This window comes from Nematostella vectensis, chromosome 4 (assembly GCF_932526225.1).
Source record: "Nematostella vectensis chromosome 4, jaNemVect1.1, whole genome shotgun sequence".
Classification (NCBI taxonomy): Eukaryota; Metazoa; Cnidaria; class Anthozoa; order Actiniaria; family Edwardsiidae; genus Nematostella; species Nematostella vectensis.
The window spans coordinates 1239913-1265453 of NC_064037.1; the positions used below are offsets into that span (position 1 = coordinate 1239913).

At 40.6% G+C, this 25541-nt stretch overlaps 3 protein-coding genes across 5 annotated transcripts; 2 read left to right on the top strand and 1 right to left on the bottom strand.

Moving 5' to 3' along the window:
* LOC5499076 (cell cycle checkpoint protein RAD1) lies at positions 1–6227 on the top strand. 2 transcript variants are annotated; one of them, XM_048726379.1, is made up of 8 exons: positions 1–308; positions 620–775; positions 1176–1270; positions 3876–3987; positions 4114–4236; positions 4722–4788; positions 5291–5463; positions 5987–6227. In XM_048726379.1, exons 1-8 carry the CDS (start codon positions 195–197, stop codon positions 6035–6037), a joined length of 891 nt encoding a protein of 296 aa, XP_048582336.1. In that variant the 5' UTR covers positions 1–194; the 3' UTR covers positions 6038–6227. The 2 variants fall into 2 exon arrangements, with proteins under 2 accessions (XP_048582336.1, XP_048582337.1); XM_048726380.1 differs by having other exon boundaries at positions 2–308; positions 4722–4786; positions 5319–5463.
* Positions 6038–9139, bottom strand: LOC5503951 (peroxisomal membrane protein 2). Of its 2 annotated transcripts, XR_007307521.1 has the most exons (6): positions 8967–9139; positions 8619–8723; positions 7570–7732; positions 6892–7011; positions 6497–6673; positions 6038–6430 (listed from the first exon to the last, which is right to left on the bottom strand). XR_007307521.1 is itself a non-coding variant. In XM_032372212.2 (5 exons), the coding sequence occupies exons 1-5, from the start codon at positions 9107–9109 to the stop codon at positions 6584–6586; spliced, it is 621 nt and encodes a 206-aa protein (XP_032228103.1). In that variant the 5' UTR covers positions 9110–9139; the 3' UTR covers positions 6038–6583. The 2 variants fall into 2 exon arrangements, 1 of the variants encoding a protein (XP_032228103.1); XM_032372212.2 differs by having other exon boundaries at positions 6038–6673.
* Positions 9140–24896, top strand: LOC5503945 (organic cation transporter protein). Its single transcript, XM_048726378.1, has 9 exons — positions 9140–9585; positions 13351–13497; positions 13755–14035; positions 14389–14628; positions 14754–14888; positions 15773–15858; positions 16870–16972; positions 22091–22163; positions 22797–24896. The coding sequence occupies exons 1-9, from the start codon at positions 9265–9267 to the stop codon at positions 23049–23051; spliced, it is 1641 nt and encodes a 546-aa protein (XP_048582335.1). The 5' UTR covers positions 9140–9264; the 3' UTR covers positions 23052–24896.
* The last annotated feature ends 645 nt before the right edge of the window (positions 24897–25541 follow it).

Genomic DNA, 25541 nt, shown 5'->3' on the forward strand with positions numbered 1-25541 from the left:
GCACTTTTGCTTGTCCCCAATTTCCCAGGCCGGGCAGGATGAGCGGGAATTTCCAAACAGAGAGGGAAATATTGGAAATGTTTATCGAATCTTTTTGAAAAATGATGGGGTGTGTTCAGGCAAAAGTACAAGAAATATAAAAGGGCTAGTGTTACACTGATAATCTATAGGAGTGGTTAAGTTTTTCGTTTGGTATGTCTCGACTAACGCCACAAAGCAACGAAGATGACAGTGAATACATTTTGGTGGCAAAACTCGATAACGCTAGAAATATGACTACTCTACTCAAAGCGGTGCACTTTAAAGAGGTAATTATACTGTTATCAAGCAATTAGTGTTTATATCTAAGACATGATATCAAAAGTAGAACTACTTCCATTAATTACAATGTTTGTCCGCTCATTTCATTATTGTTCTCACTCGTTCAGTGCTCGCTTCTCACTCTGAATGACTCTGAAAAACTCTCAAATAGGAGGAGTCAGGAGCTGAGAAAAAGGAAGGGTGGGTGGCTGAACCAAACCCCAATTTTTTCCCCTTTTTAAAATAGTAAATTCAAGCCTTATCCCTAAACAATCAGGTTTCCAGGAAGATCATACATTCTCTGGCATTTCTTTTCCAGAGTGCCACCTGTTTTGTCAGTTCCAATGGTATTAAAGTGACTGTTGAAGATGCCAAGTGTCTGCAAGCCAATGCCTTCATCCAGTCCGACATATTCCAGGAGTACATCTTCAAGGAAGAAAGTGCAACTTTTCGAGTCAACTTGAATGTGCTTTTGGTTGGTAACAAGTCCACCTCAGGTTGAATAGTTTGTGTGTTAAATTTTATGTTCCCCGTTGCCTGTGTAACAAGCATTCCCACATGTCTTTAAAGAAAACCACAAACTTAACTGAGGAAATAAGGAAAATTGTGCCCTCTGTCTAAGTATATATTTTATTAGTTTTTTTTTAATACAAAAGGCCCAAATAGTTGTGATCATAAATCAGAAAAATAGATACAATGCACCAAGATCATTCAACTCGTATTCAACTAGTATTCAACTCTGCCAAATTTTCATCTTTCAGAGTCGAACACCAGTTTTTGGTGCATTATATTAGTTTTTAACATATTTTATTAGTTTATATCCTACAACAAAACTCAGGTGTCAGTGATTTTTAAGAGGATGCAATTTATTGCAGGAGTGCTTGAACATCTTTGGTTTATCTAAAGACTCTAGTTCTACCACAGCTTTGAAAATGTGCTATAAGGGTTATGGAAACCCTTTGATTTTGATGTAAGTATTGAATCGTTTACTTGCAATTCAAGGTGGTGATGACACCATATAAGGGTTATGGAAACCCTTTGATTTTGATGTAAGTATTGAATCGTTTACTTGCAATTCAAGGTGGTGATGACACCATATAAGGGTTATGGAAACCCTTTGATTTTGATGTAAGTATTGGATCGTTTACTTGCAATTCAAGGTGGTGATGACACCATATAAGGGTTATGGAAACCCTTTGATTTTGATGTAAGTATTGAATCGTTTACTTGCAATTCAAGGTGGTGATGACACCATATAAGGGTTATGGAAACCCTTTGATTTTGATGTAAGTATTGAATCGTTTACTTGCAATTCAAGGTGGTGATGACACCATATAAGGGTTATGGAAACCCTTTGATTTTGATGTAAGTATTGGATCGTTTACTTGCAATTCAAGGTGGTGATGACACCATATAAGGGTTATGGAAACCCTTTGATTTTGATGTAAGTATTGAATCGTTTACTTGCAATTCAAGGTGGTGATGACACCATATAAGGGTTATGGAAACCCTTTGATTTTGATGTAAGTATTGAATCGTTTACTTGCAATTCAAGGTGGTGATGACACCATATAAGGGTTATGGAAACCCTTTGATTTTGATGTAAGTATTGGATCGTTTACTTGCAATTCAAGGTGGTGATGACACCATATAAGGGTTATGGAAACCCTTTGATTTTGATGTAAGTATTGAATCGTTTACTTGCAATTCAAGGTGGTGATGACACCATATAAGGGTTATGGAAACCCTTTGATTTTGATGTAAGTATTGAATCGTTTACTTGCAATTCAAGGTGGTGATGACACCATATAAGGGTTATGGAAACCCTTTGATTTTGATGTAAGTATTGAATCGTTTACTTGCAATTCAAGGTGGTGATGACACCATATAAGGGTTATGGAAACCCTTTGATTTTGATGTAAGTATTGGATCGTTTACTTGCAATTCAAGGTGGTGATGACACCATATAAGGGTTATGGAAACCCTTTGATTTTGATGTAAGTATTGAATCGTTTACTTGCAATTCAAGGTGGTGATGACACCATATAAGGGTTATGGAAACCCTTTGATTTTGATGTAAGTATTGAATCGTTTACTTGCAATTCAAGGTGGTGATGACACCATATAAGGGTTATGGAAACCCTTTGATTTTGATGTAAGTATTGGATCGTTTACTTGCAATTCAAGGTGGTGATGACACCATATAAGGGTTATGGAAACCCTTTGATTTTGATGTAAGTATTGAATCGTTTACTTGCAATTCAAGGTGGTGATGACACCATATAAGGGTTATGGAAACCCTTTGATTTTGATGTAAGTATTGAATCGTTTACTTGCAATTCAAGGTGGTGATGACACCATATAAGGGTTATGGAAACCCTTTGATTTTGATGTAAGTATTGAATCGTTTACTTGCAATTCAAGGTGGTGATGACACTAAATGGATCCTTTAGCCTAGTTCACATTCTCAAGTTCTAACCAATTGTAAAGGGGGTGCTAGGGGGTGCACCCGGGTGCATGTGTACTCCATCAACCGCCAACAACCTAGGCTCATTTTCTTATTAAGGGATCTTTAAATCTTTTCCCATTATCAATGTTAGTGCATCACCCTGGCTACGTGCCTGATATTTGCAGCTTGACTTTTTATCAAAACCATAAACATAACCACCATCACCACCAACATAGTCCACAACATTTCTATCCAGGCCCGTAGCCAGGGGGGGTTCGGGGGGTTTCGGACGAACCCCCCCCCCACCTGGCTTGAAGGTCCCCTCAGAGTAAACAAAAATATATATAAAATAATATTGCCTAATGCCTAATGATTGCCTAATGTAAATAAAGCAAGGAGAGGGGTATACTGGAAATTTGGTCCGCTCAAATGGAAAAACGAACCACCCCTCTCAAAATCCTGTCTACGGGCTTGCTATCATAGCCATAACCATCATTACCAACACCAACATCAAACATTTCCATCATAACCACCAACGGCGCACCCGGTTGTTAACCACCAACAATACTCCCATGATAACCATAACCACCAACAATACTCCCATGATAACCATAACCACCAACAATACTCCCATGATTGAGCATCATAACCACCAACAATACTCCCATGATAACCATAACCACCAACAATACTCCCATGATTGAGCATCATAACCACCAACAATACTCCCATGATTGAGTGTCATAACCACCAACAATACTCCCATGATTGAGCATCACAACCACCAACAATACTCCCATGATTGAGTGTCATAACCACCAACAATACTCCCATGATTGAGCATCATAACCACCAACAATACTCCCATGATTGAGTGTCATAACCACCAACAATACTCCCATGATTGAGCATCATAACCACCAACAATACTCCCATGATTGAGCATAATAACCACCAACAATACTCCCATGATTGAGCATCATAACCACCAACAATACTCCCATGATTGAGCATTATAACCACCAACAATACTCCCATGATTGAGCATCATAACCACCAACATTACTCCCATGATTGAGCATCATAACCACCAACAATGGCATAACTTGTTGCTTTGGTTTGTCAGGCTAGAGGAGGGTGGAGTTCTGACAGACTGCAGTATCCAAACCCAGGAACCAGATGAAACTCTTGACTTTGACTTCAGTAGTTCTAATGTCCTAAACAAAATTATAATGAAGGTGAAAATTAGATGATTGTTCTCCTACCTACTTTTTCCTGTGTTTTAGCTTTCTTAGCCCTTTAAGGCCACCACACAATCCAGTTACCAAAACTGACTACATTTCCTGTGTTTCCTTACCTTGTAGTCTGAGTGTTTGAGAGAAGCATTCAATGAGTTGGATATGACCAGTGAAGTTTTACAGATACTAATGTCTCCTGACAGCCCATATTTTAGACTCTCCACATTTGGGCATGCTGGCAGTACTCATGTATGTAAACAACACCATCTCCAAAACCTGACATTTATGTTTGAAGGAAAAGGGGGGAGCCTACCCAACTAAAATACCTCACGTCAAGATTGGCTACAGCTGGCTCTAGGGTTAACACTTATATCCCCAAGACCTGACATTTATGTTTGAAGGAAAAAGGGGAGGGGGGGGGGGAGGTGGAGAATACCCTCTCCTCATGGTAAGCTGTTAATGGCTCAAGGGCTAACACATATCTGAAACACCTGACATTTATGTCTGAAGCAGGGTGGCGGGGCAGGGAGGTTTACATTGCACCATTGCATACACCATTGGTTGGACATATAATCATGTAATACTTCCCCCCTTGATTTGCCACCCCCTTTTATATATTAACTAGGATTAACCCCTTTACCTCCAGATCCTGTGAATTAGTGCATAATTGCCATTTCTCAGCAGTCCTTATCTAAGAGTTGAAATACCAAAAATATTATGATATTCGGTTTTAGTCAGACTTCCCAAAGGAATCAGACATGGTGGAGTCCTTTGAGTGTGAACAAACCCAGACCAACAGGTGTGTACAATCAAGAGGTTTCTGCTCCTTTGGCATACTCAGAAACGTTGTTCAGTGTATTAGCAAAGAGTCCAAGAAGACATTGTTTTCAATTTCCCATTTCCCCCTGCCTTTTGCTATCCTTGATTACCTCCCACTTGATCTGGGGGGGGGGGGGCATGGAGAGGGAGGGGCTAGCAGGTTTTTAATTCTTTCTCTGTGAAACCTCTAGAACCATGTGAATTTTGAGTTTTGTGCTCTTCGATAACAAGAAATGGCAAAATATAAACATCCAATCACACTATACATCAAATGTTGTGCTTTGGAAACCATTTGACTGCACTAAAATGTGTAACTAGTGCCTATGATTGAATGAATAAATTTCTTCCAAACAACCAAATTTTGAGATCTGAAGAAATAAAAAAAAACATAAAAAAAAACAACCCGCCCGCATGTTCCCAAGGAAGATACTGCAACCGAAATGAATATTTCTTGTGGCCTAACAGTACTTGTTTCAACTATTATACAAGATTTTTGTGACCATTTTTCCCAGGTACAAGATAAATTTGCTCAAGCCTTCAACCAAGGCTCTCCAGCTGTCAGCCAAAATTTCAATCCGAATGGACGAGAGAGGCTTCCTATCGCTTCAGTACATGATCATCAACGAGGAAGCCCAGATCTGTTTTGTTGAGTACCTGGTAATACCCTTTTAAACAATTCACATATGTATTTTATCAGAAAAAAAAATTTGATTCTCGAATTTTGCAATCTATATCAAAACAAGCTCCATAAAATTTCTTACGTATTTAAGCAGTGAAGCGTTTGATGCTCATTGGCTTTACCCATGTTCTATCAGATAATACTTGATGAACTTAACTGGATATTGCAATTTGTAACACACTGTTTTGTTAGACTATATTTCTTGTTGTTTGATGTTTGGATAATTATGTTAGACTATATTCCTTGTTGTTTGATGTTTAGATAATTATGTTAGACTATATTCCTTGTTGTTTGATGTTTAGATAATTATGTTAGACTATATTCCTTGTTGTTTGATGTTTGGATAATTATGTTAGACTATATTCCTTTTTGTTTGATGTTTGGATAATTATGTTAGACTATATTCCTTGTTGTTTGATGTTTGGATAATTATGTTAGACTATATTCCTTGCTGTTTGATGTTTGGATAATCATGTTAGACTATATTCCTTGTTGTTTCAGTGTGCTCCTGATGAAGAAGTTGATGAGGAAGAAATGGACGATGACAGATAGTTATGAATATAATGTAATTATTTATTGTATATTACTTGTACTAGCTAATACAGAAAATAATCAAAAGGTTAGATGTAATATTTTTTTAAAAGGTTCATTCAAAAATACTGATGTGATACAATGTGCAAAGGATGTATGTTATATTAAAATACAATTGAATATCTCCAATAAATGAAAAACATTTCTTGCACAGGGAAGTGTAGCCTGTGTCACATCCAGAAAAATATGCTATGATATAATCTTATGATTAGTTTGCAGCTATTATTACCCACATCAGCAGATAATAATAATAACTGTAATAGCATATTTATAGCAATGCAGGCTAACCGAAGTGCCTCAATTATTATTTTTTTATCCTGGAAGTTTTTCTTTGAGTCTGTAAAAACTGCTACACTATGATAAGCTATTCAAACCAAAGAATGTTCTTAAGGGAGAAGCACCACCTACATGCTATGTCTATGGACATATACTATTAATCCATTTCTTGCTATAGTACAATGGTGCCACATTCTTTCTCCTGTAATGCTAGTATGGACTGTCTGTCCGCTATTCTGCTGTCTTTGAAACTACACTGGTCTTTGTTGAGAGATAAATGCTCCAGAAAAGTGCCACCAAATTTGCAAACAACACACGATACTGAAAGCAGAAGAAGTAAAATGATTGGTATGGAAAAAAATAATTGCAAATTAAATTTTGCAGATGAACAAAGGGTGTAAACATCCTAGTTGAATAATTTTTTTTTATTTTTTTTTTAGAAAACATACTAATTATATTTACTGTCAATAGCAATCTGAAAATCTGGATCATCTTTCCTTCCCTAAAACATTGACATCTTATTTTGTACAGATTATCACCTGAACAGGAATGTAGGTGAAGTTGACGAACTGCACAAGTGGCCAGACCTTGAGGCTCATTTTCAGAGCTCCCCAGTAGTTTGCTTTTATCCGAGCGATTGCCTCTTTATTTGATTTGCCCTTGAAAAAAATAAAATAGTTATGCCTTTTTTTTAAACTAGTTGATCAGACTTTAGACTCAAATGGTGTTATGTTTCTTGTTGTTGGCCTATTTCTCTGCTAAAAAGCTTGTATTTTAATTCCTTGGCCAAGTATGAGACAAAACCATAAAGAAATTTATGATGTTTTCAAACATAGTTATTCCATAGCATGAACCTTTTCACATTCCCCTGCTCCAAGCTCTCCTTTGAAGTGAGGTTTATTTTATACATGCATCATTATAATCATCTGTTAACTGCATAGCTGTCAACCCAACTTGGATAGAAATCTTGTGAAATACAGTAAATGTGTGAAAAAAAAAACGAGTGTGGGTGAATACAGAGAATGTATGAACATTCTCACAAAAATAGGCTTGTGATGAGGTCCAAAATCTTGTGACACCCACCTACTGTAATGTGGGTGAGATAATAGCTATGTATGTACCAGTTCTGTGTTTCTAACAATGCTAGGTCTATGTTCGATTTTCTTTCAAACAAGTGAACAGGGTTAAATGAAGAGCATCTCTACAGGCAGACGTACCTCAAATATTGCTACAATGTAGAAAAACAGCAAGTAAAATGGAGGTGAGAATATCAGCCTGTCGATAAAGAGCTTTTTGGCTTTGCTAAATGGTACACCTCTAGGAACAAACTGCTCCAGGTAGTTGTAGAAGTAGTGCACCAATGGACCAGTTACAAGGAATCTGGAAAGCACATGGAGAGGATAGTGGTAACCCAATGGTAAACACTGATAAAGTAAGTACTTGATAAACAGATGGTACAACCAAAAAAGGGACAATAATCATAAATTTACTTTATTGAATACAGTAAACCTAAGTGAAAATCTCCCTATTTTGTAAAATCACCTCATGTATAACATATTTCTCATATAGCAAGCAGCAATTCTAGTGCAGTTTATGCAAGTTCTACCTGAATTTCAATTTCTGCTGGTTTTGAAGGCCAATCCTTGAGCTACTCTTAGATTCCTACTACCTGAGAGTAAGTTTACAAGAGTGTGTGCCCTAACATAAACTGTCTATATCTCAGAATTTTATGTGGTTCAGATGCTAAAACCCCCCTTTGTCTACCCAACACGTAAAAGTAAAATAAGAAAAAGGGCAGAAAAGTTGCATCTCCTATGGAGTGCATAGCTGTCAACCAAACTTGGACAGAAATCTTGTTAAATCGGGTGAAATATAGTAAATATGTGAAAAAACCCAAGAGAGGCAATGTGGGTGAATACAGAGAATGTGAACATTCTCACAAAAGTAAGGCTTGTGATTACCCTGGGTACCAGAGCCTCCAGACTTCTCTCATTGGGGTGATGCTCAGCCAAATGCTGCGACAAGGCTTGTTGGCTGAGCGTCACAGGACGAGAAATATCTGGAGCTTGTGATGAGGTCCAAAATCTTGTTGACAGCTATGGGAGCAGGGTAGATCTCCCCAAAGGGGTTGGGTAGGGCTATTTGCCCACATCCCCCCCCCCCACCTCCCCTGAATTTCTGGTATCCCTTGTTAAAATCAGAATCCTCCATTGCTCGCCTCCTCCCTTTCACAACTTCTGGTGCACCCTCAGCTAGTTTTACTTACCCAAATCCTGAGAATGCAGCAATTGCACGGTAGTTGATATTCTGGCCTGTTGCACGCTTAGCTGCAAGTTGAGACACTAGTTGCCCTAATCCTGAAGTGATGGCACTTAGATAAAAGTTGCAAAACAATTAACCACAGGCATCCCAATACAAGGATATAATATATCAAAGACCAAAGTGTTTTGCGAACACTTGACCAAAGCGTCCGCAAAATCTCTTACAACCTTTTAAATTTAAACAATTGCAAGAAAACTGGGGTAATGATTTTGTTAAATGAAATATACTACGCCATTAAAAGAACTATAAGTTAAAAGGATGAATGCTCTTTTGCCATTTTTACTTTTAATACCTGGTAATTGATTTTGTCAGAATTGGATGGGTCTGTAAATAATAGCTGTACTGTACTATCAGTTGTTCCAGCAGGGTCTTGGATTTCTTATTTTTCCCATCATCTCTGTCAAACTTTCGCGACATAACATCTCGAGAAGACATTGTAATATTAAGATTACCCAGAGTGCTTTTGAACAACAACACAGGGTGACCAAAATCTGAAGATAATAATCTGGACAAAGCGACACATCCATTTTTATCCCCTGAAACATTTCTCTTTTTTTTTTCCTTCCTAAACGGTAAGCTACTCTGATAAGATGGCGGAGAAGTTAATGGTGAAAGATGAGGAATCTCCTAAAAATCAAACAAAACCTCAGAAAGAGTACGATTTCGACGATCTCACACGACTGGCCGGCGGTTTTGGCAGATATCAAGTGGGCTTATTCGCCTTCATGTACTATCTGTCCCTTCCAGCAGGGGCGCAGAACCTTGTCCAAGTGTTTTACGGTGCTACGCCTGGATATGAGTGCATAAAATATGAGGAGAATGGCATGAACAGCTCGTGTCCCCCAGACCAGTGTTGTGCTAATTGCACCAGTTACACATATCATGGCGAGTTTACGAGTGCAGTCACACAGGTAAGATGCTAATTGCTACAGTTACACATACCATGGCGGGTTTACGAGCGCTGTCACACGGGTAAGATGCTAATTGCTACAGTTACACATACCATGGCGGGTTTACGAGCGCTGTCACACGGGTAAGATGCTAATTGCTACAGTTACACATACCATGGCGGGTTTACGAGCGCTGTCACACGGGTAAGATGCTAATTGCTACAGTTACACATACCATGGCGGGTTTACGAGTGCTGTCACACGGGTAAGATGCTAATTGCTACAGTTACACATACCATGGCGGGTTTACAAGCGCTGTCACACGGGTAAGATGCTAATTGCACCAGTTACACATACCATGGCGGGTTTACGAGCGCTGTCACACGGGTAAGATGCTAATTGCTACAGTCACACATACAATGGTGGGTTTACAAGCGCTGTCACACGGGTAAGATGCTAATTGCACCAGTTACACATATCATGGCGGGTTTACGAGCGCTGTCACACGGGTAAGATGCTAATTGGTCCAGTTACACATATCATGGCGGGTTTACGAGCGCTGTCACACGGGTAAGATGCTAAATGCACCAGTTACACATATCATGGCGGGTTTACGAGCGCTGTCACACGGGTAAGATGCTAAATGCACCAGTTACACATATCATGGCGGGTTTACGAGCGCTGTCACACGGGTAAGATGCTAATTGGTCCAGTTGGACATACCATGGCGGGTTTACGAGTGCTGTCACACGGGTAAGATGCTAAATGCACCAGTTACGCATACCATGGCGGGTTTACGAGTGCTGTCACACGGGTAAGATGCTAATTGGTCCAGTTACACATACCATGGCGGGTTTACGAGTGCTGTCACACGGGTAAGATGCTAAATGCACCAGTTACGCATACCATGGCGGGTTTACGAGTGCTGTCACACGGGTAAGATGCTAATTGGTCCAGTTACACATATCATGGCGGGTTTACGAGCGCTGTCACACGGGTAAGATGCTAATTGCTACAGTTACACATACCATGGCGGGTTTACGAGTGCTGTCACACAGGTAAGCTGCTAATTGGTCCAGTTACACATACCATGGCGGGTTTACGAGTGCTGTCACACGGGTAAGATGCTAATTGGTCCAGTTACACATACCATGGCGGGTTTACGAGTGCTGTCACACGGGTAAGATGCTAAATGCACCAGTTACGCATACCATGGCGGGTTTACGAGTGCTGTCACACGGGTAATATGCTAAATGCACCAGTTACGCATACCATGGCGGGTTTACGAGAGCTGTCACACAGGTAAGATGCTAATTGCACCAGTTACACATACCATGGCGGGTTTACGAGTGCTGTCACACAGGTAAGATGCTAATTGCACCAGTTACACATACCATGGCGGGTTTACGAGTGCTGTCACACGGGTAAGATGCTAATTGGTCCAGTTACACATATCATGGCGGGTTTACGAGCGCTGTCACACGGGTAAGATGCTAATTGCACCAGTTACACATACCATGGCGGGTTTACGAGCGCTGTCACACGGGTAAGATGCTAATTGCTACAGTCACACATACAATGGTGGGTTTACGAGCGCTGTCACACGGGTAAGATGCTAATTGCACCAGTTACACATATCATGGCGGGTTTACGAGCGCTGTCACACGGGTAAGATGCTAATTGGTCCAGTTACACATATCATGGCGGGTTTACGAGCGCTGTCACACGGGTAAGATGCTAAATGCACCAGTTACACATATCATGGCGGGTTTACGAGCGCTGTCACACGGGTAAGATGCTAAATGCACCAGTTACACATATCATGGCGGGTTTACGAGCGCTGTCACACGGGTAAGATGCTAATTGGTCCAGTTGGACATACCATGGCGGGTTTACGAGTGCTGTCACACGGGTAAGATGCTAAATGCACCAGTTACGCATACCATGGCGGGTTTACGAGTGCTGTCACACGGGTAAGATGCTAATTGGCCCAGTTACACATACCATGGCGGGTTTACGAGTGCTGTCACACGGGTAAGATGCTAAATGCACCAGTTACGCATACCATGGCGGGTTTACGAGTGCTGTCACACGGGTAAGATGCTAATTGGTCCAGTTACACATATCATGGCGGGTTTACGAGCGCTGTCACACGGGTAAGATGCTAATTGCTACAGTTACACATACCATGGCGGGTTTACGAGTGCTGTCACACAGGTAAGCTGCTAATTGGTCCAGTTACACATACCATGGCGGGTTTACGAGTGCTGTCACACGGGTAAGATGCTAATTGGTCCAGTTACACATACCATGGCGGGTTTACGAGTGCTGTCACACGGGTAAGATGCTAAATGCACCAGTTACGCATACCATGGCGGGTTTACGAGTGCTGTCACACGGGTAATATGCTAAATGCACCAGTTACGCATACCATGGCGGGTTTACGAGCGCTGTCACACAGGTAAGATGCTAATTGCACCAGTTACACATACCATGGCGGGTTTACGAGTGCTGTCACACAGGTAAGATGCTAATTGCACCAGTTACACATACCATGGCGGGTTTACGAGTGCTGTCACACGGGTAAGATGCTAATTGGTCCAGTTACACATATCATGGCGGGTTTACGAGCGCTGTCACACTGGTAAGATATTAGGGACCTTAAGATTCACGAGGGCGGAGAGTCGAGGATGGCGCACATGCAAGATGTCAGCGCACACTACCACATTTTTTTTAGCGCGTCGTGCCGTCGCCGTCCCTCCGCCATAGTAAATCTTAAATCCACTAATGAACCAGGAAGGGAGCAGGAAGGGAGCAGGAAGGGGGGAGGGAAGGGGAGAAAAGAAAGAGCATAGCTAGAGATAGTGACTGGGTGTGCACAGGGGCAGCGAAATTCTGAGAATTTTTGTTGACCACACCTTAGGTGCCCTCCCTCAGGGTTAAAATCAATTTGCAGACAATCACCACTGTCTCTTTTTTCGGTGTGACCCCCCCTCCCACCTGTTTGATACATATTTAGGAACACACAAACACACACACATCCGCCTGCTGTGTCTCCCTGTCCACCGTTCCTTGTGCCTACCCTCCCTCAAATGTCAAAATTTTTTACACATACATGTAGGCAAATGTGTTGTGAAACTGTAGTCACAGCTCAAATTTTAGCTTAAAAACCTTAGCTACATAAGAAATTTTTGTAAACATGGAAATCCTTTGGGATGAAATCCATTGCATGGACCAATGGCATAGAGACCTAGGGGGTACCCCGATAAAAACAGACAGGGGTTGTCATCCCCAAAATTGGTTTTTAACACACTTTCGGTCTGGTAAATTGGGTGTGGTCGACGGAATTTTTAAACCTAATAGAGAGGGGAAACGGAAAAAAAGATGTTAACCGCCCCCTAAAAAAATTTCAATTTAAGGTATAAAATTTCAAATTTTATACCTTAAGAGATAACAAAATCGGAAAAATCCTTCAATACCCCCTAAGGGATGGCAGTTGGTCGCAAATTTTATACCCTAAAAGATATGACGATCACCCTACTTTTCTAGAGAGTCCCCCACCCCCACCCTTAGCGTAGAGAGAGCTAGTAGGTGGGGTGGGGTGGGAGGGGGAGAAATTAGATGTCACACTACTAACTGGCAGTAAAAACATGTGAAGGCTTGGTTTCTTAGGTCTAACTGTAATCAAAGAAAGATGTTTCAGATATGCTCATTTCACATCATTGGTCACAGTACTAATGCTAATCTGCATTTTATGATTTACCCATATTTCCCTTTCACTTGCAGTGGGATTTGATCTGTAACCGTGCCCACCTAAAAGCCTTAACTCAGGCGATGTATATGGCTGGCCTGCTGGTCGGTTCTTTAGTGTTTAGTGCTGTTTCTGATAGATTTGGAAGAAGAATTGGTGTCTTCATCAGTATAGCTCTTCTGGTAAGGCGTCTGCCTGTTTATACCTCTGTCCAACCTTATGTGAATTGCCTGTCTATCAGACAGCCCTGGGTGGCCGGCATTCTGGGCAACTGCATATTTGAGAGTTGACAGGTATGTCTCTCTCTCCATCTCTTTTTCCTTAAATCCCCATTCACCTTTTTTTATCTGTTTGTTTTGTCTGTCTGGGAAATAGCCCTTGTACAAACCCAATCACCCACGTTTTATAGAGAAATAATGTGCTGAATTGCTTACCCTAGGCAGTGTGTGGAACAACATCAGGTTTCTCCAACTGTCTTTCCCTCTTCATCCTCCTCCGCTTTGTCACTGGGATGGCTAATGCAGGCTGCTTGCTTGTCCGTTATGTCTTCTGCATGGAACTCATTTCCATCAATCACCGTACTGCTGTTGGCTTTCTCACCAACATCTTTGTCAGCCTTGGGTTTGATATGCTTTCTCTGTTGGCATACCTCATACGGGATTACCAGTATCTACTATTAGCTGTTTCTCTACCTGCTGCACCTTTGGTTTTGTTTTGGGGGTAAGTTAGTATTAGATTTAACTGAAAAAGAGAGAGAATATGGCTAAGATATGATGGTTTATCATAGTCTTAAGACAACACTGAGGATGTAAAGACAAATGATGAAACCCACTATTTTGTACTTCCATTTATTATTTACCATTTATTGACTCATGTCTGACTACAGAACACAGCTTAGATTGAAGTTGTTTACAGAGCCATTCTCTGCCAACTGCCCCAGCAAGGGACACTAAAAATGCTTGAATTTGACACAGTTTTGTATCAAGCACTTTGTGTCAAACAAACTGTGTCAGGCATTACAATCCTGAAAAATAAATTGTGCATGTTTGTTGACATCTCATTCACACCTACAGGGTTATTCCTGAAACTCCTCGATGGCTAATTGCACAGAATCGTCTAGATGAAGCACATAAACTTCTTATGGACTTTGCCTCAAAAAACCAAGTGTCAGTAGACCCCGCCCACCTCCATCACGTCATCCAAGTAGTAAAAACGGCAGAGCTACGTAAGGATATGACCCAAAAATATGGCTTCTTGGATTTACTTCGCACACAAAAACTGAGAAAAAGGACCCTGATTATGGGCTTTAATTGGTAAGGGATGGTCATTACTTTCACAGTATTGGTGTACAGGAGGCTTTCTTAGAAGGGAAAAGAAAGTTTGAGAGATTTTGTTGAATTTTTCTTCCTGTATAAAATTTGGTTCCTTTCTTCTTCAGGTTTGTAAACGCTGTTGTCTTCTTCGGCCTTAATCTGAATGTTAAGAATCTTGGTGGAAACATGTATCTTAACTTCTTCATCATGTGCATCATAGAGATTCCTGGGGCACTCATCTGCTGGTTCCTTATTGGACGGTAGGTTTCATCCTTTTTGCTTATTGGACATTGTCTGGTCCCTGATTGGACAGTAGGTTTCATGCTCTTGTCTTATTGGGGGTCAGTACGCAGCTCTTACAAGCTGCAATTGATTGGGCAAATGAACAATATCCGCACCTCGACACAAAGAACGAGAAGAATAGAGACAAAAGAACTCCTTTGTGAACAAAGATAATAGGAGACAAAGCAGCTGCATACTTACTCCTTATTGGACAATGGTTATGCAGGCTCTTATTGAGGACGAAAGGCAAGAAGATTGATGCAGCCTCAATAGGGGCCTCAATGTGACCTCTCTTGGTGGTAAATTCAAAACAAAATAATGAAACAAACAAACAGAATTGACTAAGCCTGTCACACCAAAGAACGAGGAAATAAAAAACAATATTTAAATGAAACTAAACCCCTTCTGAAAAGAAGGAAAATGAAAAAAATTCCGGCTGAATAAGTGGCTTTTTGTTGGTGTTATTTTTGCCACTAAAAGCCTGAGCTAGTTTGCCACCCAAACAGTGACGTGATCTAATTGCCAGGTCTCTCATTGTTTTGGGTATTACCCAGACCGTGCCATGTGATGCCAAGCATGAAATAAAAATAAGATAAACTTGATTAATATAGGGCCATTTCCTAAAGCTCAATAGTGCTTCACATTTAAAATCCTATTACATATGTATTAAGAAAGCTTCTAGTAAGCTCACATACGTTCAACAAGTCAAATATTTTGGCCCCATACGCTGACACGCCAACACTGGGCCACCTGTGATCCCTCTCTCGCATTGCTCTGCTTCACTCCGGTCTATTGTATTTCTGGTTGTTTGTAATATTTCCGTACACTTAGAACACATATCTTATGTTGTTTATTTTTTCAGATATGGTCGTCGAGTGCCATATGCAGCGTTCGAAATCATCGGTGGTACAGCGTGCATGCTGGTACTGGCATTTCCTAAAACTCACAGTAAGTAGAAGAGTTCCAAGAATTTGCTGAAAACTTCTATGGTTTTTCATTCCAGAGCTCCCAAAATGTAAAAGCTTTCATCCCCACCTCATTCAAACCCCAAACCAAACCAAACCCCAGACTTATAAAACCGGGAGATTTTTAAGGGGGTTGGGGAGGGGTTAAGGGATATATTCAATCAATATAACGACTGTACAATCTCAGTTCACATTTATTTGATAACATATGATAAATGGGTACCCTGTGGTAAATTGAAAACAGCTTTGATATAAATTTTCGAGATGTTTGAAAAACTTTTGGGAAGTTAATAAGGACATACTACTCTGTCATTTTAGAGCGAAATTACTTGTGTTGCAATTTTTGTAAAACAATAGATTGACTGGACTAAAGATCAATTTGAACTACTTTTTGAGAGGGCAGCGTTTTAATTCCATCATATCCTGATCACAGAGCGCCTAAAACTTCTCTCCAAGCATTTGCAAGTATTTCAGGATTTGTGGTAGTCCTGTGGTCTACAAGAAACAACTGCGAAAGGCTCATTGATTATTTAGATCCAAAAACCTGAAAACTTCATAAGTTGGATACAAACTACAGTACAGTATAAGAATTGCAGAACTTTGTGGATAAATCGACTTCTACTTCAAAAACAACTCGACTGATTAAAATTTTGTCATAAACCGGGAGATTTAAAGTTAAACCAGGAGACTGGGAGATTTGATTAAAAAAATGGAAGAGTTGGCAGGTATACCACCTCTCTCAATATTACCTTCCATTTGGCCTATCCCTCGCTTCAAACTTCCTCAACTGGGCCGCCAAAAAGCATGACTTCTTATTGAAGGATCAACAAATACCATACTTGTTTTCATTTTTCCCATATGATACTTATAACTGCACAAATCTCTCAGGAAGCCCTGTGTGCCTGAAACTATCAGTGAATAGTAGTTTGAGATCAAAAGGGCTTCCACTGAACCTGAAATGTAGTTCACTATTTACCAGTTTTTTATTTTCCAGTCGCTGCCATCACCACACTCGCTATGATCGGTAAAGTCTCTGTCAGTAACAATTTTATGACGTCGTACGTGTTCACCGTGGAGCTGTACCCCACCATTATAAGGTAACTGTATGCCGAGCACTCAGTTTGTTTACCCCACCATTATAAGGTAACTGTATGCCGTGGACTTAATTTGTTTACCCCACCATTATAAGGTAACTGTATGCCAAGCACTCAGTTTGTTTACCCCACCATTATAAGGTAACTGTATGCCGAGCACTCAGTTTGTTTACCCCACCATTATAAGGTAACTGTATGCTGTGGACTCAGTGTGTTTACCCCTCCATTATAAGGTAACTGTATGCCGAGCACTCAGTTTGTTTACCCCACCATTATAAGGTAACTGTATGCCAAGCACTCAGTTTGTTTACCCCTCCATTATAAGGTAACTGTATGCCAAGCACTCAGTTTGTTTACCCCTCCATTATAAGGTAACTGTATGCCGAGCACTCAGTTTGTTTACCCCTCCATTATAAGTTAACTGTATGTCAAGCACTCAGTTTGTTTACCCCTCCATTATAAGGTAACTGTATGCTGTGGACTTAATTTGTTTACCCCTCCATTATAAGTTAACTGTATGTCAAGCACTCAGTGTGTTTACCCCTCCATTATAAGGTAACTGTATGCCGAGCACTCAGTTTGTTTACCCCACCATTATAAGGTAACTGTATGCTGTGGACTTAATTTGTTTACCCCACCATTATAAGGTAACTGTATGCCGAGCACTCAGTTTGTTTACCCCTCCATTATGAGGTAACTGTATGTCAAGCACTCAGTTTGTTTACCCCACCATTATAAGGTAACTGTATGCTGTGGACTCAGTGTGTTTACCCCACCATTATAAGGTAACTGTATGCCAAGCACTCAGTTTGTTTACCCCACCATTATAAGGTAACTGTATGCCGAGCACTCAGTTTGTTTACCCCTCCATTATGAGGTAACTGTATGTCAAGCACTCAGTTTGTTTACCCCACCATTATAAGGTAACTGTATGCTGTGGACTCAGTGTGTTTACCCCACCATTATAAGGTAACTGTATGCCAAGCACTCAGTTTGTTTACCCCTCCATTATGAGGTAACTGTATGTCAAGCACTCAGTTTGTTTACCCCTCCATTATGAGGTAACTGTATGTCAAGCACTCAGTTTGTTTACCCCTCCATTATAAGGTAACTGTATGCTGTGGACTCAGTGTGTTTACCCCACCATTATAAGGTAACTGTATGCCAAGCACTCAGTTTGTTTACCCCACCATTATAAGGTAACTGTATGCCGAGCACTCAGTTTGTTTACCCCACCATTATAAGGTAACTGTATGCTGTGGACTTAATTTGTTTACCCCACCATTATAAGGTAACTGTATGCCGAGCACTCAGTTTGTTTACCCCACCATTATAAGGTAACTGTATGCTGAGCACTCAGTTTGTTTACCCCACCATTATAAGGTAACTGTATGCTGAGCACTCAGTTTGTTTACCCCACCATTATAAGGTTACTGTATGCTGTGGACTTAATTTGTTTACCCCTCCATTATAAGGTAACTGTATGCTGTGGACTCAGTGTGTTTACCCCACCATTATAAGGTAACTGTATGCCGAGCACTCAGTTTGTTTACCCCTCCATTATGAGGTAACTGTATGTCAAGCACTCAGTTTGTTTACCCCACCATTATAAGGTAACTGTATGCTGTGGACTCAGTGTGTTTACCCCACCATTATAAGGTAACTGTATGCCAAGCACTCAGTTTGTTTACCCCTCCATTATGAGGTAACTGTATGTCAAGCACTCAGTTTGTTTACCCCTCCATTATGAGGTAACTGTATGTCAAGCACTCAGTTTGTTTACCCCTCCATTATAAGGTAACTGTATGCTGTGGACTCAGTGTGTTTACCCCACCATTATAAGGTAACTGTATGCCAAGCACTCAGTTTGTTTACCCCACCATTATAAGGTAACTGTATGCCGAGCACTCAGTTTGTTTACCCCACCATTATAAGGTAACTGTATGCTGTGGACTCAGTTTGTTTACCCCACCATTATAAGGTAACTGTATGCCAAGCACTCAGTGTGTTTACCCCACCATTATAAGGTAACTGTATGCCGAGCACTCAGTTTGTTTACCCCTCCATTATGAGGTAACTGTATGCTGTGGACTTAATTTGTTTACCCCACCATTATAAGGTAACTGTATGCTGTGGACTCAGTGTGTTTACCCCACCATTATAAGGTAACTGTATGCCGAGCACTCAGTTTGTTTACCCCACCATTATAAGGTAACTGTATGCCGTGGACTTAATTTGTTTACCCCACCATTATAAGGTAACTGTATGCCAAGCACTCAGTTTGTTTACCCCACCATTATAAGGTAACTGTATGCCGAGCACTCAGTTTGTTTACCCCACCATTATAAGGTAACTGTAAGCTGTGGACTCAGTTTGTTTACCCCTCCATTATAAGGTAACTGTATGCCGAGCACTCAGTTTGTTTACCCCTCCATTATAAGGTAACTGTATGTCAAGCACTCAGTTTGTTTACCCCACCATTATAAGGTAACTGTAAGCTGTGGACTCAGTTTGTTTACCCCTCCATTATAAGGTAACTGTATGCCAAGCACTCAGTTTGTTTACCCCTCCATTATAAGGTAACTGTATGTCAAGCACTCAGTTTGTTTACCCCACCATTATAAGATAACTGTATGCCGAGCACTCAGTTTGTTTACCCCACCATTATAAGGTAACTGTATGCCGAGCACTCAGTTTGTTTACCCCACCATTATAAGGTAACTGTATGCTGAGCACTCAGTTTGTTTACCCCACCATTATAAGGTAACTGTATGCCGAGCACTCAGTTTGTTTACCCCTCCATTATAAGGTAACTGTATGCTGTGGACTTAATTTGTTTACCCCACCATTATAAGGTAACTGTATGCTGTGGACTCAGTTTGTTTACCCCTCCATTATAAGGTAACTGTATGCCAAGCACTCAGTTTGTTTACCCAACCATTATAAGGTAACTGTATGTCAAGCACTCAGTGTGTTTACCCCTCCATTATAAGTTAACTGTATGCCAAGCACTCAGTTTGTTTACCCCACCATTATAAGGTAACTGTATGCTGTGGACTCAGTGTGTTTACCCCACCATTATAAGGTAACTGTATGCTGAGCACTCAGTTTGTTTACCCCTTTATTATAAGGTAACTGTATGCTGTGGACTCAGTTTGTTTACCCCTCCATTATAAGGTAACTGTATGCCAAGCACTCAGTTTGTTTACCCCACCATTATAAGGTAACTGTATGCCGAGCACTCAGTTTGTTTACCCCTCCATTATAAGGTAACTGTATGCTGAGCACTCAGTTTGTTTACCCCACCATTATAAGGTAACTGTATGCCAAGCACTCAGTTTGTTTACCCCACCATTATAAGGTAACTGCATGCCAAGCACTCAGTGTGTTTACCCCACCATTATAAGGTAACTGTATGTCAAGCACTCAGTTTGTTTACCCCTCCATTATAAGTTAACTGTATGTCAAGCACTCAGTTTGTTTACCCCTCCATTATAAGGTAACTGTATGCTGTGGACTCAGTTTGTTTACCCCTCCATTATAAGGTAACTGTATGCCAAGCACTCAGTTTGTTTACCCCACCATTATAAGGTAACTGTATGTCAAGCACTCAGTGTGTTTACCCCTCCATTATAAGTTAACTGTATGCCAAGCACTCAGTTTGTTTACCCCACCATTATAAGGTAACTGTATGCTGTGGACTCAGTGTGTTTACCCCACCATTATAAGGTAACTGTATGCCGAGCACTCAGTTTGTTTACCCCTCCATTATAAGGTAACTGTATGCCGTGGACTTAATTTGTTTACCCCACCATTATAAGGTAACTGTATGCCAAGCACTCAGTTTGTTTACCCCTCCATTATAAGGTAACTGTATGCTGTGGACTCAGTGTGTTTACCCCACCATTATAAGGTAACTGTATGCTGAGCACTCAGTTTGTTTACCCCACCATTATAAGGTAACTGTATGCCAAGCACTCAGTTTGTTTACCCCACCATTATAAGGTAACTGCATGCCAAGCACTCAGTGTGTTTACCCCACCATTATAAGGTAACTGTATGTCAAGCACTCAGTTTGTTTACCCCTCCATTATAAGTTAACTGTATGTCAAGCACTCAGTTTGTTTACCCCTCCATTATAAGGTAACTGTATGCTGTGGACTCAGTTTGTTTACCCCTCCATTATAAGGTAACTGTATGCCAAGCACTCAGTTTGTTTACCCCACCATTATAAGGTAACTGTATGTCAAGCAATCAGTGTGTTTACCCCTCCATTATAAGTTAACTGTATGCCAAGCACTCAGTTTGTTTACCCCACCATTATAAGGTAACTGTATGCTGTGGACTCAGTGTGTTTACCCCACCATTATAAGGTAACTGTATGCCGAGCACTCAGTTTGTTTACCCCTCCATTATAAGGTAACTGTATGTCAAGCACTCAGTTTGTTTACCCCACCATTATAAGGTAACTGCATGCCAAGCACTCAGTGTGTTTACCCCACCATTATAAGGTAACTGTATGTCAAGCACTCAGTTTGTTTACCCCTCCATTATAAGTTAACTGTATGTCAAGCACTCAGTTTGTTTACCCCTCCATTATAAGTTAACTGTATGCTGAGCACTCAGTGTGTTTACTCCTCCATTATAAGGTAACTGTATGCCGAGCACTCAGTGTGTTTACCCCTCCATTATAAGTTAACTGTATGTCAAGCACTCAGTTTGTTTACCCCTCCATTATAAGGTAACTGTATGCCGAGCACTCAGTTTGTTTACCCCTCCATTATAAGGTAACTGCAGGTCTGTAACCAGAATTAAAATTTTACAGAGGCAAAGTCAGCCACTGGGTGATACATCCGACAAAAGCAGCTTTATCTCATACTTTTTTTGTTTGTTTGTTTGTTTGTTGTTATATCGGTGTTGGGGCTGCTTCCATGATGGCCAGGGTCATTACTAATTTGTGTTTGTGTGTGTGCACGAATATCGGTCTTGGAGTTGCTTCCATGATGACCAGGGTCATTACTAATTTGTTTGTTTGTGTATGTGTGCAGGAATATCGGTCTTGGAGTTGCTTCCATGATGACAAGGGACATTACTAATTTGTTTGTTTGTGTATGTGTGCAGGAATATTGGTCTTGGAGTTGCTTCCACGATGGCCAGGGTCGGTGGTATCGTTGCTCCCTACTTCGTTCTTATGGTGAGAAAACTATCCTTTGTTCATTCCCCACGGCAGAGAGCCTTTTCTCTGTAAATTGAGAAGCAGCACTGAAACGCTTAGATGGGCTTAATCCACTGTTGTAATACAAAAAGTTCCAGAAAATATGATCGATAAGTCCAAGCGCTTACCTGGGTGGGGGTGGGGTACACTCTAATAACTGGGTCATTTTATTTTTTGAGGAATCAACAAATGCTTTTTTCATTTGAACCCTTGCCTGTGCCCCCCGCTCAGTAAATATTTCATGTACCATAAATGATCTTACAAACGCCCTGGGCGTTCTTTACAAACGATGAAAATATAACAAGTGCAGTGGGGTTTTAGTCTCAGTCAGGATCACGTTAAATTATAACCTGCATAGCAAGCATTTCTTGACATTACACCCAGTAGAAGCCAAACAAAGATTAATTAATTTGATTTATATCACCGAAATTCCTGTCGTTTTTTTATGCTGGGAGGGAGGGTGTGGGGCGTTCATAACAAACTTTAGGGGGGGGGGGCGTTCATTAGATAGGAGGCGTTCTCTAGATAGGGGGTGTTTATTAGATCATTTACTGTAACTAAAACTATTCAACAGACATTTCTGGTAGTATCTAAATGGATCGATTGTTACAGGGGGAGCTCCCAGACGTGGATAACACCGTTCCCATGGTGATATTCGGGGTTCTTGGTCTTGCTGCTGGTGTGGCGGTGCTGTTTCTACCGGAAACTCACTTCTCGCCCATGCCCCAGACCGTGGAGCAGGTGGAGGAGTGGGACGAGGATTACCATATTTGTGGCTGGAATAAGCCACTGGGAACACATAAGAGAGACGAAGTTCAGATCGCCCTGCAGGATGGTGTCGGGAGATTCTCCGCTGAGCCTTGCTAAACAAGAAAAAGAGCTCCATACGTATTCATAGGACTTATTTAAGTAAAAAAAACGCATTGCAAATGCTAAAACTGCTTTCACATCCTGTGACAGTGCATGACTAAAAGCGGACGATATGTTTCTTCTTAGGGGAATGCCCCCCCCCCCCCCTAGCTCCCTCAATAGCTTTCTGGCTTATGGTTATAACTGTCTATTTATTTGAGCTAAATCCCGGGGGGGGGACTCTCCAGAAAAGTAGACGCAGGTGATTGTCCAATGTTTAGGCTATCAAATCTAGACCAACTGCTATCCCTTAAGGTTTGTGGGATCTCTTAGGGTATCAAATCTAGACCAACTGCTATCCCTTAAGGTTTGTGGGATCTCTTAGGCTGTCAAATCTAGACCAACTGCTATCCCTTAAGGTTTGTGGGATCTCTTAGGCTATCAAATCTAGACCAACTGCTATCCCTTAAGGTTTGTGGGATCTCTTAGGCTATCAAATCTAGACCAACTGTTATCCCTTAAGGTTTGTGGGATCTCTTAGGGTATCAAATCTAGACCAACTGCTATCCCTTAAGGTTTGTGGGATCTCTTAGGCTGTCAAATCTAGACCAACTGCTATCCCTTAAGGTTTGTGGGATCTCTTAGGCTATCAAATCTAGACCAACTGCTATCCCTTAAGGTTTGTGGGATCTCTTAGGCTATCAAATCTAGACCAACTGTTATCCCTTAAGGTTTGTGGGATCTCTTAGGGTATCAAATCTAGACCAACTGCTATCCCTTAAGTTTGTGGGATCTCTTAGGCTATCAAATCTAGACCAACTGCTATCCCTTAAGGTTTGTGGGATCTCTTAGGCTATCAAATCTAGACCAACTGCTATCCCTTAAGGTTTGTGGGATCTCTTAGGCTGTCAAATCTAGACCAACTGCTATCCCTTAAGGTTTGTGGGATCTCTTAGGCTATCAAATCTAGACCAACTGCTATCCCTTAAGGTTTGTGGGATCTCTTAGGCTATCAAATCTAGACCAACTGCTATCCCTTAAGGTTTGTGGGATCTCTTAGGGTAAAAAATTAGACCAACTGATATTCCTTAGGGGGTGTTTAACGGTTTTTTTTTTTTTTCGATTCTGCTATCTCTAGGGTTAAAATTACTTCGACCACACCCAATTTGCTATCTCTTAGGAGTAAGAGTTTCCGTTGACTACACCCAAAGTGTTACCCCCCCTTTTGGTTAAAATTGAGTTAGACTACAATATACTCGACGATCAGCCCCTTCTGTTTTTATCGAATCCCCCCCGGAACTATGTGTAGGCCAAAGGTCACCCACCCTTCCATTTTGTATAACAAAATATTGGTTTATATGTGATATTTTTATATATTATGGTACACCAAAAACTGGTAATCGACTATGCCAAATCTTCGTCTTTAATAAGACTTCTTCAGTTTGCCCTGAAAAGTCTTATTAAAGACGAAAATGTGGCAGAGTTGACTACCAGTTTTTTGTGTATTGTATTTATTCTTCTGATTCACGAACACGACAATTTGTGCTTTTTGTATTTATTTATATATTATGGAGTATTCTGTAAATGTTATAATAAATACAAAAGAATAAATAGACCAGAATAAATACAATGCACCAAAAACTGGTATTCGACTCTGCCAAATAATTTTCGTCTTTAATAAGACTTCTTCGGGGCAGACTGAAGAAGGTGGATTGTTACAAGCTTATTTACATCAGAATGGTGGCGCGAGACGTAAAAACATTATTTGCGTCTCGCGACACTATCCGAAAATTTGTCGAATAGCAGTTTTTTGTGCATTCTATAAATATTATAATATATAATTAAAAAAAGCTTTTTATCATATCTAATAAGCCTCATGTAATACAACCAAAATAACTCGCGATAATTTGACATTTTATGTTTTTCTCTCAAGCGGCGACAACGAACCCTAGAAAGTCTTAGTTATAGTCTGCTTTGCAAAAAAGGCGTGTGTACCACTAAAAGCGGCTGCTAAGCAGACTATCTTGGTCAAGGCTCAAGGAAATCTGTCGTCGTCTTTAATATATCTACCTTTATCGTCGAGTAATTTGTCGATTTTATAGAGATTAGTTCAACTCAAACTGACCAAATACATTGTAAGAAAATTACCGTGGGGTTTAGCCGAAAGTTAGGGTTTGAGTTAGTGGCGGGTTTTTCAATCTAAAGAAAAAATATTAGCCTGCGGAAATATATGGCATAAATCTGCGTCGGCGTAGCATTCTTGTAAAGTTAAATGCACCTTTCAACTCTGGCACTATTATTCTAAGGGCATTTTGAAGGCATGTTTGAAAGCATCTTTTGAATTTTTTCATACGTCTCTTTGTGGCCTTTCCTAGCAAATCATCGAATTATTTATACGACGGGATACGTTTTTTTTTTTTTGCCGGCCCGAAATGAATGCTTCAGTGCGTGCCTGTGGTTACTAACCACTTGTTTTCTTTTTTTTTATTTTCATAAAATATTCATACA

Coding starts and splice junctions, on each gene's coding strand:
- LOC5503951 (XM_032372212.2), bottom strand. CDS start 9,109: ATGTCTTCTCGAGATGTTATGTCGCGAAAGTTTGACAGAGATGATGGG. Junction 8,724..8,966: donor CTGACAAAATCAATTACCAG/GTATTAAAAGTA, acceptor CTTTTATCTAAG/TGCCATCACTTCAGGATTAG. Junction 7,012..7,569: donor ACATTGTAGCAATATTTGAG/GTACGTCTGCCT, acceptor ATTTTTTTCAAG/GGCAAATCAAATAAAGAGGC.
- LOC5503945 (XM_048726378.1), top strand. CDS start 9,265: ATGGCGGAGAAGTTAATGGTGAAAGATGAGGAATCTCCTAAAAATCAA. Junction 16,973..22,090: donor CTGTACCCCACCATTATAAG/GTAACTGTATGC, acceptor GTATGTGTGCAG/GAATATTGGTCTTGGAGTTG. Junction 22,164..22,796: donor CTCCCTACTTCGTTCTTATG/GTGAGAAAACTA, acceptor CGATTGTTACAG/GGGGAGCTCCCAGACGTGGA.
- LOC5499076 (XM_048726379.1), top strand. CDS start 195: ATGTCTCGACTAACGCCACAAAGCAACGAAGATGACAGTGAATACATT. Junction 776..1,175: donor TCAACTTGAATGTGCTTTTG/GTTGGTAACAAG, acceptor AATTTATTGCAG/GAGTGCTTGAACATCTTTGG. Junction 5,464..5,986: donor TCTGTTTTGTTGAGTACCTG/GTAATACCCTTT, acceptor TTGTTGTTTCAG/TGTGCTCCTGATGAAGAAGT.